The sequence below is a fragment of the Garra rufa genome, chromosome 8 (assembly GCF_049309525.1).
Source record: "Garra rufa chromosome 8, GarRuf1.0, whole genome shotgun sequence".
In the NCBI taxonomy this organism is placed as follows: domain Eukaryota; kingdom Metazoa; phylum Chordata; class Actinopteri; order Cypriniformes; family Cyprinidae; genus Garra; species Garra rufa.
In genome coordinates, this window is record NC_133368.1 from 10,272,410 (window position 1) to 10,288,823 (window position 16,414).

Here is a 16,414-nt window from a genome sequence, read left to right on the forward strand (position 1 = left end):
CAAAATAAAAGCTTGAAGTGCAGTATGAATTGCTGACAGCTAGTTTAAATGGCTAACGTTACTGCAGTCCAAAATCAAAATATCTCTTTCAAGTATAGAAATTAGGAAAGTATTGTAATTTTCCTACTGTAGTGTAAAGCAAAAATAATATTTTATAATATTTTATAATATTTGATGGACTGGATGGTTAAAATTAAATTCAGAATTCTTAAAATCTAATTAAATTATTAAAACCTATAACAATAAATTATTGTTTTATACACTTTTTTCTTCTTTTTATATATTTCTTTTTTGATATTAGACACCATTTCTGTTCTGTTCACCCCCCACCCTCCATCCACAGGAAGAAAAAAAACAAAGGAGCCTTCACCCAACACAGAATAACCATATAGACTATTATGCTGCAGGTACTTGAGTATTATGGCTTCGAGAGAGAGTCTGACTTGACCAATGCTTAGTGGTCCCTCGTGGATACCATGGCTACGCGTAATTTCAGCTTTGTTTGGCATTGCTGTTCTTTCAATAGCTTATTTAGGATAAAGGTCTTGCCCTGGAAGACATGCTCTAGACTTCTAAGCTACACGGATCATGCAAAGGGTAGGTTTCCTGAACTCCAAACACCTTCTCTGCTTTACGTTTACATTCACAGCCGGGAGTGATTCAGCCTGCTGATAACTTACTGTCTAATGGTTATGTGATGAGTGATCATTTATTCACTGTGATTTTATTATTGGAGCACTCAAACAGGTTGGTTGGAAAAGTGGTTTAGATATTTTTGAAATTGTATTGTCCTAATAGAAATGCAAAAGGCATTTAGTGATGACTCATGTACAAGTCTATTATATTTAAACAGGAAAATAATATGATTTTTTATTTTTTAAATCACATGACCAATGAACATAACTGTAACCGAAATGAAAAGAGACTTCATAAGATTTGTATTATCTTGTATAGATTATGAATGGCAAGTACCCTCTCATAATGCATGCTGATATTACCATAATTTAAATATTAAAATTGAATGAATATGCTATTTTCCTTCAAGCTCTTTTTTGTACAGGGTATATGTGTGTGTATAGTATGTATAGTGTATACATACATATGTACATATATAACTTTATATAATGTATAACACGTATATATGACATACTTCAGAAATAAAATAAGCAGAAGACTAAACCATCACAAAGGTGTTTTGTGTGACATGAGTTGACCAAGGAAATTCAAAATATCACCATTCTGTACTGAGGCAGTGTAAATATTATGTCTCTGGATATTGTGCGCCGGCGGAGATGTGCAAAAGGTTAATATTAAAAGCGCCGGTATAACCGTAGTGCAGTACAGTATATGAGGTGGTCACTATGCTGCATTTTTAATGCTTTTTGTGTACACATATTTCTCTTTTGGAGCCCTAGGAAGTAAATCTGTAGCAGTTTAGTCAATTTTTGGATGTTCCGCAGCTTTTGTTTTTCAATTTTCTCTCATCTCTACTTGAAGTCATTATTTGTAGAGACATCATGGGTGCTAATGAGAGGATATGAGTGATGTTGTGATGTGTGCCTGTTGTTGCAGTGCTTACTTCAGCTCAGGATGAGTGAAGATATGGAGGAGCTTTCTCCCCTGGGCGACTCGGGACACGGTGATGGGTCTGAGGAAGAAACAGAGGAAGATGATGAGCTCAAAATCTGTCAAGTATGCGGTGACAAATCCACAGGATACCACTTTAACGCCATGACATGTGAAGGCTGCAAAGGGTTCTTCAGGTAAGTGAGCAAACTGAACTTTTTTTTCCAGCTGAACATCCTTCAGCAGATGTGGAGGATGTGTGATTGAGGATTATTTACTTCCCCTCATGTCATTACAAACCTGCATGACCTTGTTTCTGCTGAGAACATTCAAGCTGTGAGGGGGAGTAAATGGCTAAATGATGACAGAATTGTAATTTTTGGATGAACTTTACTTTTAATAGTTGATCCTGTTGACTCACCTATCCCAGGACACTCTTAAAAATTAAAGGGTTACTCCACCACAACATTATTCACTTTAACCCCATGTAGTTCCAAACCCGTAAAAGCTTTGTTCGTCTTCGGAACAGAATTTAAGATATTTTGGATATATAAGATATTCTGAATGGGAGGATTTTGACTATCCCATTGACTGGCAGGTAAATACCACTGTCAAGACCCAAAGGTATGATATGTTGAATAAAGCCGTAATTTTTATTTTCTTTTGCATACAAAAAGTATTCTCGTCACTTCATAAAATTCAGATTTAACCACTGATGGCAGATAGAATATTTTGACAATGCCTCACAAAATTTTTTGGGTCTTGCTGGGCGATATGGAAAAATCATGTATCACGATATGGATTATTTTATATCACGATAACGATATATATCACGATATACCAAAATAAAGTACGTTTTCAGTTGTTCTCTGAAAAGTTTGACAAAAATATCCTTGCATAATTTTTTTGCAACTTTATTTTTATTCGTTATTTGGAGTGACATTTAACTGAACTGTCACAAATGAGAAAAATACATTTTAGTGCATCAATATAAATGTATCAAATGACAACAGATGTGGTGAAGGAAGAGCTACAGTAGCCTTCACATCTTTTATCCACATCATAGTTAAATAGTAGGCTATTATCAAAATAAACTATTTTTTTATTAAAGTGCACAGCCATTTCAAGTTTCTGAGCAGAAAAGCACTCAATTATAAAAAATAAACAAAACATTTTTCAACCTTGTAGTGCAAAGTTTGCAAACCAAAATAAAGTATCACGCCTGTTTCACACATACTCCGTCTGCAGTACAGTCCTTGTGCGTTACGTATGCGGTGCAGAGGCAGCACGGACTCGTTTTGCTTCCACACAGAACGCGATTGCAGTCCGTTCCTGTTCCGCGGGTGTTTACCACAAACACACCATTTATCCGTTATTTTAATTTCAAATCCAAACGTGCTTTTTCAGCATTGGGATACTCTTTTATCACAGTACACTACAATAGACATATTCACGTTTAAACTCAACGTATTATAAACAACGTAGGCTATTATTCAATGCACTTGACTTCTAGATTTGTACATTAAGTTTCTCAAGCAAGTTGCAACACATTTAAATACAGCATAGGTAGGCTATAGCTTCCTTTTCATATTGAAATTGGGCCATCACAAATATTTTAAATTAAAACTTACCACAGACAAGCAGTCGGCTCTCTGTGCCTTTCTTTCGTATTAAATCTTTATTAAAAAGCATATTTTAAAGAACTTTTCTACAAGTGTATCTATTATGTTGCCTTGTTTATTTAAAACTGCACTATTTTAAACCTAGCCAAAATCCACGTGTTGACTGTGAAACACAGTTGACTGCATTTATATGCATTTGTGGTACATTTCCGTGTCAATCCATGTTCATTTTTTACAGCGAACAATGCGCTGTCACTTTAATTCAGCGCATGCAGCGTAGACTCTGTGCCGAAAGGATCGCTCCACTGCTGCAAACGCACCGCTTCGGGAACGCACTGCCGGACAGCAACCGCGTGCAGTGTGAACGATCTGATCCGTTAACATGGGTGCGGGAAAAAATACGCAACGCATACGCACTGCAGACGAAGAATGTGTGAACCAGGCGTCAGCGTCCGACGCGGAAACAGTCTTTTGGCAGAATTTGCACATGACTGTCTTCTGCTCCGTGTCGGAGCTCTTGAAGCCAAAATGCAACAAAATCACTGACGTACCCCCACGTGTCGGTAAAAGGACTTCTTGTCTGCTGCCTGCGTAGCAGTTTCAGTTTGTTGCGACTCGATCCGGGCATTCATCTTCAACCTCTTGAGTCTCCATCTTTAGGCTAAGCCAGTGTTTCTCAACGGGGGCGGTACCGCCCCCCAGGGGGCGTTGGGAGAGCCTCGGGGGGCGCTGAAAGCAATAATTTTGAAAGGGGGGCGCTGAGGTGGTTTTGGGGGGCGTTTGGTTAAGACGAGTTTAAACCGAATATGTTTGAGCTAAAACTTGCAGAAGAAAATGGTCTGCCACATCCTAATGCCATTTCTACACTGGATGCATCAAAGCGCACTTTCTGTATCTATTTGTCGACTTGTCTGCAGCATAAGCGCGCGGAATGCGTTTACTGTAGAGTTACTGAATGACTCATTATAACGGGATCTACGTGCTTTAACGTAACTTGCTGCGCCATTCACGGCCAGTGTAGCAGTGTTAAGGTCATTGCACACTGTGTCTGTTCGTATTCGTAATCCTAAAAATTCGTCACGCACAGAAACCTTGCACACTGAGTCCGACGAAATAGAACGATGTTGTCCACTCTCTTGTAGTAAACGGGGCTCACGTCACCAATGATGCTGTGATTTTGGGTCACACGTCACTCAAGGTGCATTTGTGAGTCTATCAGATGACCAATTCCCACCTCGCTGGGTTCAGTGTATCAGTCAAAGACTGTTAATTTGGCAATAGGTCAATAAATTGAGACTTGCACCCTGGAAGGAGTTGGTCAACTGATTTATCTGAAAGTTTGGTGGTTTAGCTAGCTAGTAGAGCCTTGAATCATCAACACAATGAAGACACAATTGTAATAAAATTACTTAAATTTATTAACAACAGATATGCAAGAGTAAATACAACACTAATGATAAACCAATAAATGAATACACACTACTAATAGATAATAGGCAACTAAATGTGAAAGAAGATACCAAATAAAGTGTAGAAACTAACAAAATGGAATGAACGCAGAATGGCAGAATGCAATGCTGTTGAGCTGAAAGTAGCAATATAAGAGATTTCTATGGTAATGTTGTTTATGGGAAACCCACTTAATGGCTCTGGTAGGTTTAATGATAAATAACTGCGTATTTATCTCGGAACAAACAATATAGCCATCATTTGTAATGCTGACCACAAGTAAATGTTATCTAAACAGGTTAGAAAACATAGGCTGCAGGTATAAACTAAGCCAAGGTCTTTAGGAAAGAGGTTTGGTAAGTTTATAGTTACGTTCCACTTGGTCGGGTGATCAGTCCGGCGGCAGAGACGTCTTCCACTGGTGATGCGGTTTGCATATAGTGGGGAGGGCACAGAGTTGCGTTCCGGTAGCCGTCGAGGCGCTGACCTGGAGGATGCTTGACTTCTGTTGTGCCAAAGAGGGTCCTTAGGGCGTGGACCGGGCAGCTGGGTCAGATGGATTCTCACAGGGTCCTTTGCAGCAGGGCTGCGTCGTTGAGGATCCGTGTGTTCAAGGCAGTGTCTGCCAATGTGGAGGTCCTTTGCGGACTGGGCTGCGCTGCTTTCGGAGTGGCAGGAGTCAGACGGGGTCCGTCACTGCTGGGTCCTTTGCAACTGAAGGGCAGCCGAATTCAGTATAGAAGGTTTACTCAAGAGCTGAGTGGATCCTTAGCTGTCTTGAAGTCTCTTTCCTCGTCAGGCCAGAAACTCAGGACCTTGTATCTGCTAATGTCTTAACCTTGCGGGGTTCAGACTCAGAACGGTGTAGCTGTTAATGTCTCTTCCCTTACGGGACTTAGACGCAGTACGGTGTAACTGTTAATGTCTCTTCCCTTACGGGTCTTAGACGCAGTACAAGGAGTGTCTTTTCGGAGGCTACCTTTATCTCTTTTTGATGAGGAGATTGGAATCTAGCGCCTCTCCATTCCAGGAATGTGATTGGCCACTTGTGTCTGAGGTGGCCATGGTGTTACCCGCCCTAGTGTGGAACTCATTTGCATATAGTAGAGTACAAAGTTAGACAGTGTCTTTTACAATTTACCCAATGCAACATTTCTTTACCAAACCTCTTTCAAATTGTTACCCACATTATGAGGAGCAAAAAGAGTCCAAACATGATAGAAAACTGTTAAACAATCACTTATTAATATCACAATATGTTAATACGCCTGCTTCTGTGAACTGTTAGGTTAACAGTCAATGGCCATCAACATACACTGTACTTTATCAAAGGGTGAAGTGAATCTGTTGCAGTTTACATCAATTTAAGTTCTCCAAACATATGTATGAATGGATTTGGATGGATCTTTGTGGCCTTCTTTGTTTCGGCCACTGCTGTTGCATCCAGAGTTCTGAAGGAATTTTTATGGCAGTCATTCCCAAACCTTAGGATTGGAGAGGGTCAATCCGTAGTCCAATGAGAAGTCCTCTCTTAGGTGGTCGTAGGTGCAGAAGGTCTCTCTTCCTGTTCTGTTAGAGGTGTCTGGTAGTTGTCTTGGCATCTTATCTGATGTTTCTGAACATTTGTTTATGTTCCTCAACCAAGATCCAATCACAGTGTGGCACATCTCCCTCCACCCTGGCAGATAGGGAAGGGGGCCTGCCATAAACTGATCCTTGGAATGCCATTTCGACCGTTGTTCACTACATCTCCCCCCTACCCGGACTGATCGAGGATCCAAAGTCGTTGATCGGGTCGGGGTGCTGAAAGGGAACAGCAGGGACAAACACACCTCACCTCATCCTTCGACCATTGGCATTTTAGAGTATGCTATAATTCAATAGTATGTATACATAACTAAATTTAAGGGAGTATAGTAATAGTGATATCCTTTTTCAATACTACAAACAGGTTACTAATAAATCTACATGTAAGGAAAGAAAGGTGTGATCAGTGTCAAGGAATACTGTAGTGGGCTATTCAGTGAGTGGGTATAGAGACTAAACAGTGTTCTACTACTTTATCTAGACAATGTTACTAGTCATAGTAGGAGAAAGCTCAGGTAGTGGCCTGCACATGGCAGATTTGAGCTCCAGAGCTTCATTAGGTCTCACCCTTCTCTGTCCTGCCAGATTAGCCTGCAATTTGTGGATTCGCTGGTACAGTATCCACCCTAGGGGGCCCACTGTGACCCACCCACATAGTGTTAGAATAAGCAAAAGGCTGTCACTGATATCCCATCCCCAAGTGAATGGCACCTTCTTATGTTTTAACTCTACAGGTGTAGCTCGTAGGCTACCTAACTGGAGGCTTATCTTTGCTAATTTAGGTCCCTCAAACAGGATTTGCTTCCTAAATGACTCATCCACTTCTAGTGTGTGTCCTTTAAAGGAATCAACTATTTCAAAGTCCATGTCATGCATGTCTGTATCAAGATGGTATAGAGCCACATGTTCAATGTGGAGAATTGCTCCTACTGGGATTTGAATTAGCATGGTCTCATTAAGGAGGTGTATTGTAGTAGCGGTATCATGACGGTCATGTGTCACTATGGCTTCACTCACAGGGGTGTTAACCAGCCATTTATTTCCTGCTCTCTCAAATTGCGTGTTAGTTACATCCTCCCTGTGTGTCACAACAGCTTTGCATTCGTCATCCTTAGTTAACCTTTTAATGCCACATAGGCTTTCAACAGGGTCTCTCACGAAAGGTTTACTGGGGCACAGCCAGTGAATGTCTTTGATAACTGTGCATAGATGTAGATTAGGTACCAGATACATGTCAGGATTTTCATCTTGGTAAGCTATCAGTGCGGGTGTCTCAATTTTTATGTGTACATCTTGAGACCAGAACCCTAAGTTTAACACTGATTTTATCCTGTATATGTTCTTAGTGTCAATTATTGGGAGATTTAACAGGAAACCAATTTCCTTAGCTTCTGGGTTAACGTGAATTGGTATGGCACTTCCCAGGCTGTAAGCTAAATGTACCTGCAGTGTTTGCGTGGTTCCATGCAAGGCCAGATTCAAGATATTTGTCACTAGCTCAACCGGTACCAAGTATGAAGGGATCCTGTTTGCTGCTAAATTGTCAATAGCAAAATTAACTTCTCTTAGCAAGTCTTGCATAAGTATTTGGACCCTTTGGACATGGGCATAGTCATATTGTATGACATCCACTATCCTGCCTATACTGTGGATAGTATAGTTCAACAGAGTTGTATGCTGATTTATGGCAAGGATCGTACCCTCTAATGTCCTGTCCATCTGCTGCAGCTGCTTTTGCTGAGCATACAATTTCTCTTGTATCTCAGGCATTTCTCCTTTTAAACCTTCTACATGCTTCCTTAAAGTGGTTATGCTAATGCTGTTAACTGTAGAAGTACCAACTGAGAGAAGTGAGCCCAAGGCGGATGCCGTTGTCAGCACTGTACCTAGGGAGCGCTTTGAGCGGCTAACACCCTTTAATTCCTCCTGTGTTATGGTAACTTTCTGTAGCTGTTTAAGCATGTGGATTGTGTCTAACTGTGCATGCCCTATGTTATCCTTACTCCATTGGGCTGCATGCCAGGGTACCGTCCCCCCTGAGGTGACATGTTTCTTATACACGTCAGCAGGGTCCAGCCGGACAAATACTCTCTGAGTGTGCACATAGCAGTCAGTCACTAAAATTCCAGGGGCATCCTGGAGTACAATGCCAGTTGGAGGGCCTGATCGTACTATATCCAGGGGCTGGGCTGCATTGAGTACGCAGATCAGAGTGGTTATGCAGAGCAGGTTCATTCTGAAATTACACATATACGTAGTGTCACTTCACTACTTCTCAACGCAACTTTCGAGTACAACTACCAAATATCACTACGCTTAAGTACAACAACCAGTCACCGGTGCGCTGGCTCCAGTGCCTGACACAGTATAGATTTCTCTACACTGCCTGGATCTATGTGCTTCAGCAGGAGTTACTCCTGAGTGGTAGCTACCCCTTGTATTCCCATGTGGGGTTTATAAAACTTAATCTGATTAAAGTGGACCCACTTGTACTCAGGGGATCTTCTCCCTTTGGAGATCTTAACTACAGGGCCAATCCAATCCATCTGGAGGTTAGACCATGGAAAGGTGATACCTGCCCGCTGAAGGGGAGCTCTATGATGGGGGTTTGATGGCTGAAACTGACAACAAACTAAGCAACCTTGGATATAAGCTGCAATGTCTTGTTTCATCTGTGGCCAGTATGCTACCTGACAAAGGGTCTCATGTGTCGCCTTCACCCCCCGGTGGCCTCCACAGGGTTCATCATGGGCATGCATGAGCATAACCCCTCTGTGGGCTGTTGGGACCACCCATCGAGGCGGTGTGTTCTCATCAGGAGCATATACTAGCAAACCCTTCTCTAACCTCAGGTGGTGTCTGATAAGGTACAGGGTTTTCAGGTCACTTGACTCTGCCAACTTTTGTTCAGTTATGGGATGTTTTACTGGGTCAGAAATCAATAGGTAAACAGTGCTGATCACAGGGTCTTGCTGTTGCATAGCAATAAGGTCGGTATCTGCTAGCTCTTTGCATATCACTACAGCCTGAGGGGTGTCAGCAGGGGCTGTCACTGTGTTCTTGGCCTGTCTGCGTGTGATAGCATTAACACTTACAAGAGGAGGCTCTGTTGTTGGAAGCCACTCATTCTGGAACTGCCAGGGGGTACCTGCTATGGCACCTGCTTTGGCTAGTCTATCAGCTTCATCATTACCTATTTTGTCTGGGCCAGGAGTTTGTGAATGCCCTTTTACTTTCTTCCAGTACACGGTCATGCCATCCTGACTGACAAGGAAATCACAAGCAAGGAACAACTCCTTATGCTTAACTTCCTTTCCTCTAGCATTTTTCGTACCATTCTGTTTCCAGTGAGGAAAGTGAGAGACAAAACTGTGCCTGGCATAGTTCGAATCAGAACAAATTACTAAATTCCGGATCCCATACTTCACTGCTTGTTGTAAGGTTATGAGTGCAGCAGCGATCTCTGCGTACTGACTAGACTTAGAGCCTAAGGAGAACTGCTTAGCACCACGGGGGGTGTCGTTCTCCCAGACTATCCCTACCCCCGCCTGAATGTGTTGTTCATGGTGATAAGAGCATCCATCAGGAAGGCCTGTACAGACATTTTCATCATAGTAATGATGGCTTGAGATTAACGAGGGTGTGGTGCCTACCATGTTGGCTTCTGGAGTGTGTTCTCCATCACTGCAATGCTGGCATGCAGCTAATCCTTGGCCTAGTGCCATCTTATTGTTCTGGGCATACCTCACCTCTACATCATAACCTTGTAAAGCCATCATCCATGTAGCAATGCGACTGTTTGAGACTCTCCCCTCCCTAAGCCTTTGGCTGTTTAGGAACTGGACAGGCTGATGACATGTCTCAACAATGACTTTCTGGCCACCAATGTAGCTACGGAAATGTTCAATTGCCCATACTGTAGTGAGTAGGGCTTTCTCACAGTCTGAGAATTTAGCTTCTACACTGCTGAGTGCTCTGCTAGCATAGGCAACAACCCGCTTGTCTTGGTCATGTTTTTGGGAGAGTGCTGCACTGAGGCAGTGTTCAGAGAAACCAGCCTCAAGGAAAAACTCCTTGTCTTTGTCAGGGTAGGCTAGGCATGGAGCAGTGCACAATCTCTCTTTCAGCTCTTTCATGGACTGTGCTTGTCCTTCCCCCCAGCTAAATTCTCTGTCCTTCTGAAGTAGTTCATGCAATGGTCTGGCTATGTCTGCATAATCTTCTATGAACTGACGCGAGTAATTGCACACTCCTAGGAAGCTACGCAGTTCAGAGACGTTTGTGGGAGGTTTGATATTCTTTACTGCTTCAATTCTACTAGTCTGGGGTTGGATACCATCAGGACCAACAGTCAGTCCCACATACTCCACCTTGGTTCTGCACCATTGTCCTTTGGCTAATGACAGTTTAGCACCTGCCTCAGTGAGCTGGGTGAGAACATGTCTTATCTCAGCTACATGATCTGGCCAGGTCTGACTACGCATGAGGATATCATCAACAAAAATTACATTGCTGCGTGTAGCTGCATCACTCATTGCCTTGCGTAGAAATATATTAAACTCTGCGGGGGAGTTTGAATAGCCAAACGGACACCTGTTCCAAGTGAATTGTCTACCTCCAAAGGAAAATGCTAGCTTGTACTGGTCTGCAGGGTCTACCTTCATTGTCCAAAAACCATTTGTCACGTCCACTGTGGAGAAATATTTGGCTGTTGTCACCTTGGCTAACTCTTGGTCAAGATGTATCATGGGCCAACGTGACAGGGGAACCTGTTTGTTGAGCTGGCGGTAATCTACAGTTAAACGCCACTTTCCACTCGGCTTTAGGACCGGCCAAATTGGAGAATTGTAAGTGGAGTTGCATTCACGAATTATCTTTTTCTCTAACAGGGAATCGATAATTTCCTGAATAGAGTCAAAAGCAGCAAGTGGGATTCTGTACTGACGCACAAAGGTAGGCGGGACATTTGGATCTGTGGGAATACGGACAGTGTGGACATCTGTGACACCGCAATCATAGGAATCCCTAGAAAAGATTTCCTGGTGTTCATAAAACACCTGCCGTAATTTATGACGCTGGACCTCTGTGTCCAGAGCATCTGCCTGTGCTAACTGTTGTTGCACCTCTGCCTCAAAACCAGGGTATGGTTCAGTACAAGGTTCCGCATCTTGCTTATCATTCAGTGGTACGGGTGGCTCCTGGGCCATCACAGTATGTACCACTATCTCGCCTTCACTATCAAAGTGTACTCTGCACATAGTCCCCTCAATCACAGCTGGATGGGGTGTGATGGAAATCATTTTTGTAGGGTAGGTGAGATACACTTGCTCATAGCTGTCTTTCTCTATCGGCAAATCAGGAAGCTCTCCTATGACAGGAATAGTTAATTCAAAATCATGAAAAGAGCTATCAATTATATACCCTAGAGGGGTGCGTGGGGGAATGTGGATACTTCCTCTTGTGAGGTTTTGTACCAGCATGTAAGTTGAGCGGTTGTACAGTTCAAGCTGTGGGTTCCCACAGATTGTGAGTCCCAATTTGCAAAATTGAGCAGAGGGCTGGAAATAGGCTAGCACCGTCTGATTCAGTTCTTGACCCCTTTTAATGATAAGCCTGACGGGGACCTCTGCCGTTTGGGCAGGAACCACCAATTCGAACTCATTCATTACCTGACATGCTTGAGGGATTGTCTGACCAGAACGCATGTTGTTAGAATCACCGGATAGCACGTTAGGACCAGTATCTGCCCTGGACCACAACACATTGTTGACTGTGTCTAACAGCACTCCCAGTCTCACTAACACATCAGAAGCAATGTATACTGAGTGTGGCAGGTCAGGTACCACAAGCATGTAGTGCTTGAACTGTTTATGGCCAAACTTAAGAGAGACTGAGAAGACTCCAACACTCTTAACTGTTGTCAGGGGACAACTGGAAAGCCGCAGCTCCTGTTTCTTTCCCACCATGGGGGTCATGCAACATTTATCCTGTAGCTGCATATAAAGTTCCTGACTTATTGCTGACTTCTCTAACCAGAGTGTAACCACAGCATCGTTGACAGGTACATCATTGATGTGTATGCCCCCTACCACATGGGGATTGTACACCTCAGTGTTATGAGGTTCCAGGGCGCACAAAAATGCATCTTTCTTCTTTAACAGCTGCAAGGGAAGTCTGTTCTCGTGAGCTGTGCCTGCTAAGATTTGCATGTCCCTCGCATCAGGTGTTTCTCCATTGAAACTGGAGTCCTGCATTGTCTGCTGTCTAACGTGAGATGTTTTTCCTACCTCGACAGCCTTGCAGGACTTCTGACTGGAGCTAGTCTCTCTGATGGGCTGTGGGATTCTGACCTGTGCCCATAGTTGACAGCTGTGATAGTCAATCAAAGGTGCGAGTCTATCTAACAAATCCTGGCCGATAAGAAGCTGTTCTGTATTAAAACCAACAACATAGAGAGGGTGAACTATTTTCATTTCACCAAAAGTTAACTCCACCCAAACCCTCTGACTGATAGGGGCCTGGTCTTGTGTGTAGCTGGTTATCTTGATCTGACAGCTCTCTACCTTAAGCCACTTGCCTAGTGAGTTAGTTGCTTGGGTGAGCTCTTTAAACAGTCCGGGTGACACTAAAGAAATTTCTGAGCCAGTGTCTAGCAGCGCATCACATACTAAGGCACCTTCAATGGAAACAGAAATGTAAATCCTTCCAGCCCTGCCCTTTTGTGTCAAGTCACCCAGAAACTGACAGAGACTGGGGTGGGGTCTGCTGACATGTGAGTGGTTAGGCCTCACAATCTGTTCCCTACTTTCCCCTTTCCCTGGCTCTTCCCCCCACCCTATGAGGTACACTTTAGGTGGGGGAGGGGAGGGGTCCTGGCCTAGTCATTGCTTAAAAGGAGGGTCTTTCTCCTTCTTGGAAGTGTTCTCCTCAGACTTAAGGTCTTGGAGGGCTTTAGCAATCATTTTCTGAATTTGCTTAAAATTTACCTGGTCCCTTTCTTCAGTACCTTTGGACTCCCTTTTCTTCTGACTGCCCTGTTTGTGACTGTCCTTTGATCTATCTCTGGGTCTCCTCTGCCTTTCCTCTCTGTGTGCATGCCTGCCTCTCTTGTATCCTCCATTACTGGAGGATTTATGGCCCTGGGTGTCCTGTGTGGACTCACCAGATTTTGGCCAAGAGGAGCGGTTGGTCCGCGCAGTTCCACTTTGGGGAAGCTCTGACCCTTCTAGCTCCAGAGGAGCCTCACTGTCATTTCGCAGTTCAAACACATGGGCACCTGTCTCCCTGTCTTTCTTGTCTGTGTGCAACTTCTCATTCTCCCAGGCCCGCATGGCAAGCTGTCTTAACTCTGCTGCAGTCATGCGATCAACATCTACCAGAAGTGAGAGGGATTTCCTAATGGTAGGATGCAAATTACTCACAAATAAGCTCTTAAACATCACATCTTCTTCGGCTCTAGGGGAATCTGCACCAGCAAAATACACTCTGCGTAAGCGTTCATAATACTCTCTGGGTGACTCATAGCGACTTTGCTTAGTCTGCAAGGCAGAGAGTCTGGAAGTAGACGGGTTCTGGTACATTGTATATTCTGCTCTCAGGGCCCTACACAGTTCATGGAAATTACCAGCAATGGCCGGACTTTGTCTCTCCATGAAACCGTGGACAGTTCGCACTGTTGTTTTCCTCAGAAGGAGGAGTTTATCTGCCATAGTGGCCTCAGGGATATAAGACAATGCATAACTCACATCCTTAAGGTACAACTCTATATTGCTTCCTGGAGTATCAGGATTAAACACTTCAATGTCACGTGCTAATTCCCTAAGCTGCCGCAGTCGGCTATCCTTGGATAGTGCTGGGCTGGGAAAATCAGGAATGGGGCGACTAGTCTTTCCCCACGCTGGGGACTCAGCGTCTGTTCCATGAGAATGGCTGGGAGTGGAGACGGTTAGGTCACCCGGTGCTGCAGCATTACTATGGGACTGATAACGCTGTTGCTGTGAGGGGCTACCCAGTAGGGGGTCTTTTACTGCTGAGCCAAATGAGCTGAAGCGCACACTAGGTGGTTCAGGTTCAAGGGGCGTGTCCCTACTTATGTCTAACTGCTCCATCCTTTTCTCTATTTCCTCTAGCCTCTGCTCTGCAACAACAGCTTTATCTGCCCACTCTCTGGCTCTAGTAGCCATTCTATCGTGCTTGTGTTGGACTTCTAGCAACTTATCATCTGCTCTATCTAAATCCTCCCTAAGTTGGATTTGGGTCTGTTCTGATCGGTACAGATGTTGTTTAAACAACTCAGACTGTTTACGAGCATCAATGTAAAGTTTGTGCTCTTTTTCTAAGTCCACTTTCAGACCAGAGATTTCAGACAAGGCTGACGTTAATTCATCTTTAACCTGTTTTTCATTCCTACTCAATAGCCTTAGTTTGTCTGCCTGTGTTGACAAATCATTTTGAGCCTGAGCCAGTTCTGTTTGCAGAGCGGCTACGTCCTGGTCACCAGGTATGGTGCCTGGACTTGAATCGTCAATTTTGAGTAGTTCACACTCAGTTTCTAGGTCTAGATTTTTATCTTTTAACCTTTTGATTTCTGCTTCTTGGCTGTCAGTGATACTCTGCAAGTCTTCTTTCTCTGCAGATAGCCTAACAGTTTCGACCTTCAAATGGTCGTTTGCCTGGCGCAGATCAGCCAGCTCACTCTTTAGCTCCTGGATTCTCATATCCCTGTCTCTTACCTGTTCGTTGGCAAGGGATACTCTGTCTATAGCTTGGGTTAACTGAGCAGCCCAATTTAGTGCTAGACTTGAGAGGAGTTTGGCTAGCGTGGGGCCCTTTAAGGCCTGGCCCGCAGCTTCAGCTGTTAGCTGTGCTGTCTTGAGACTGATTTCTTCATAGGTTAAGCCCTTAAGCGTTTCTATGTACCCTGGATTCACAGCACTGGTCAGGTCTACGACCAGCTTTTCAGGCAGGGTTAATTCAGCCATTTTAAAACAGATATTCTACTGCACTTAGCGACTAATCTGTCCTAACGCTTGCCACAAAAGTGTTATTAGTTGGAATCACTGAGACAATGTAAGTGACACTTACTAGTGATAAAGCTTTAGCACTTGGCTACGCGTTGTCAGAGGAAATTACCCTTATCTGACACTCATCTAAGTTTCACCAGGACTCACTTGATAGACTTACAAGGTATAGCAACCTTTGGCTATACTTTAGAATCAATTAGCTATAATCTAAAATTACAACTTCTTCTAACAGTAGAGTGAGGAAACCTTTACCAGATCTATGCCACTGTAAAATGGTCCAAAACTTAACCACAACTCTTATTACTGCAAACAATTCAACTGCAACAAATCCTATTCACAAATAGTACCACAAAGCTGAGTAAGGAAACTATGAATCTGTCACGGATTGCAGGAGGGTGAGGAGCCTCAGGGAGAACAAATGGAATCCGGAATTTCAAACAAACAACTTTTAATGAATCAAAAGGGAGAACACAACCTCTTTACACTACATTAATGACTTTAAGACAAGACAAAGAAACTCAGAAAGGGAAGCACTATAAATACTAACCAAACGAGAAACTAATGAGGATAATTACTAGACACAGGTGAACAGAATAACCAATTAACTTAACAAGAACAGGAAACAGACCATAAAAGGAAAGACAGGAACTAAGGCTGGGGGAAAACACGGAACATGGATTGTGACAGTACCTCCCCCTCCCGGTAGGCGCGTCTCGCGCCGTGATGGAAACACCGGGGAGGGGGGGCGGGCGCCCTGGAGGCCGTTACGGAGCAGGACCTTGCTGGGTTGGGAAGGCCTCCAGGGCGGAACAGGAAGCCATGGTGGGTCAGGCGGCCACGGCCGGACAGGTAGTTCGGGTGGCCATGGTGGGTCAGGAGGCCACGGCCGGACTGGTAGTTCGGGTGGCCATGGTGGGTCAGGAGGCCACGGCCGGACAGGTAGTTCGGGTGGCCATGGCGGGTCAGGCGGCCACGGCCGGACAGGTAGTTCGGGTGGCCATGGTGGGTCAGGCGGCCACGGCCGGACAGGTAGTTCGGGTGGCCATGGTGGGTCAGGAGGCCACGGCCGGACAGGTAGGTCGGGTGGCCATGGTGGGTCAGGAGGCCACGGCCAGACAGGCAGTTCAGGTGGCCATGGCGGATCAGGAGGCCATGGCCGGACTGGCA

The 16,414-nt window shown here is 44.2% G+C and overlaps 1 protein-coding gene across 1 annotated transcript in view; it reads left to right on the top strand.

Annotated features, from left to right (window-relative positions):
* Positions 1 to 16,414, top strand: part of nr1i2 (nuclear receptor subfamily 1, group I, member 2) — a 73,211-nt gene that overhangs the window by 21,783 nt on the left and 35,014 nt on the right. The window contains exon 2 of the mRNA XM_073845409.1: positions 1,573 to 1,763. Within this exon, the coding sequence (XP_073701510.1) occupies positions 1,573 to 1,763 (191 nt within the window). The remainder of the gene's footprint in view (positions 1 to 1,572; positions 1,764 to 16,414) is intronic.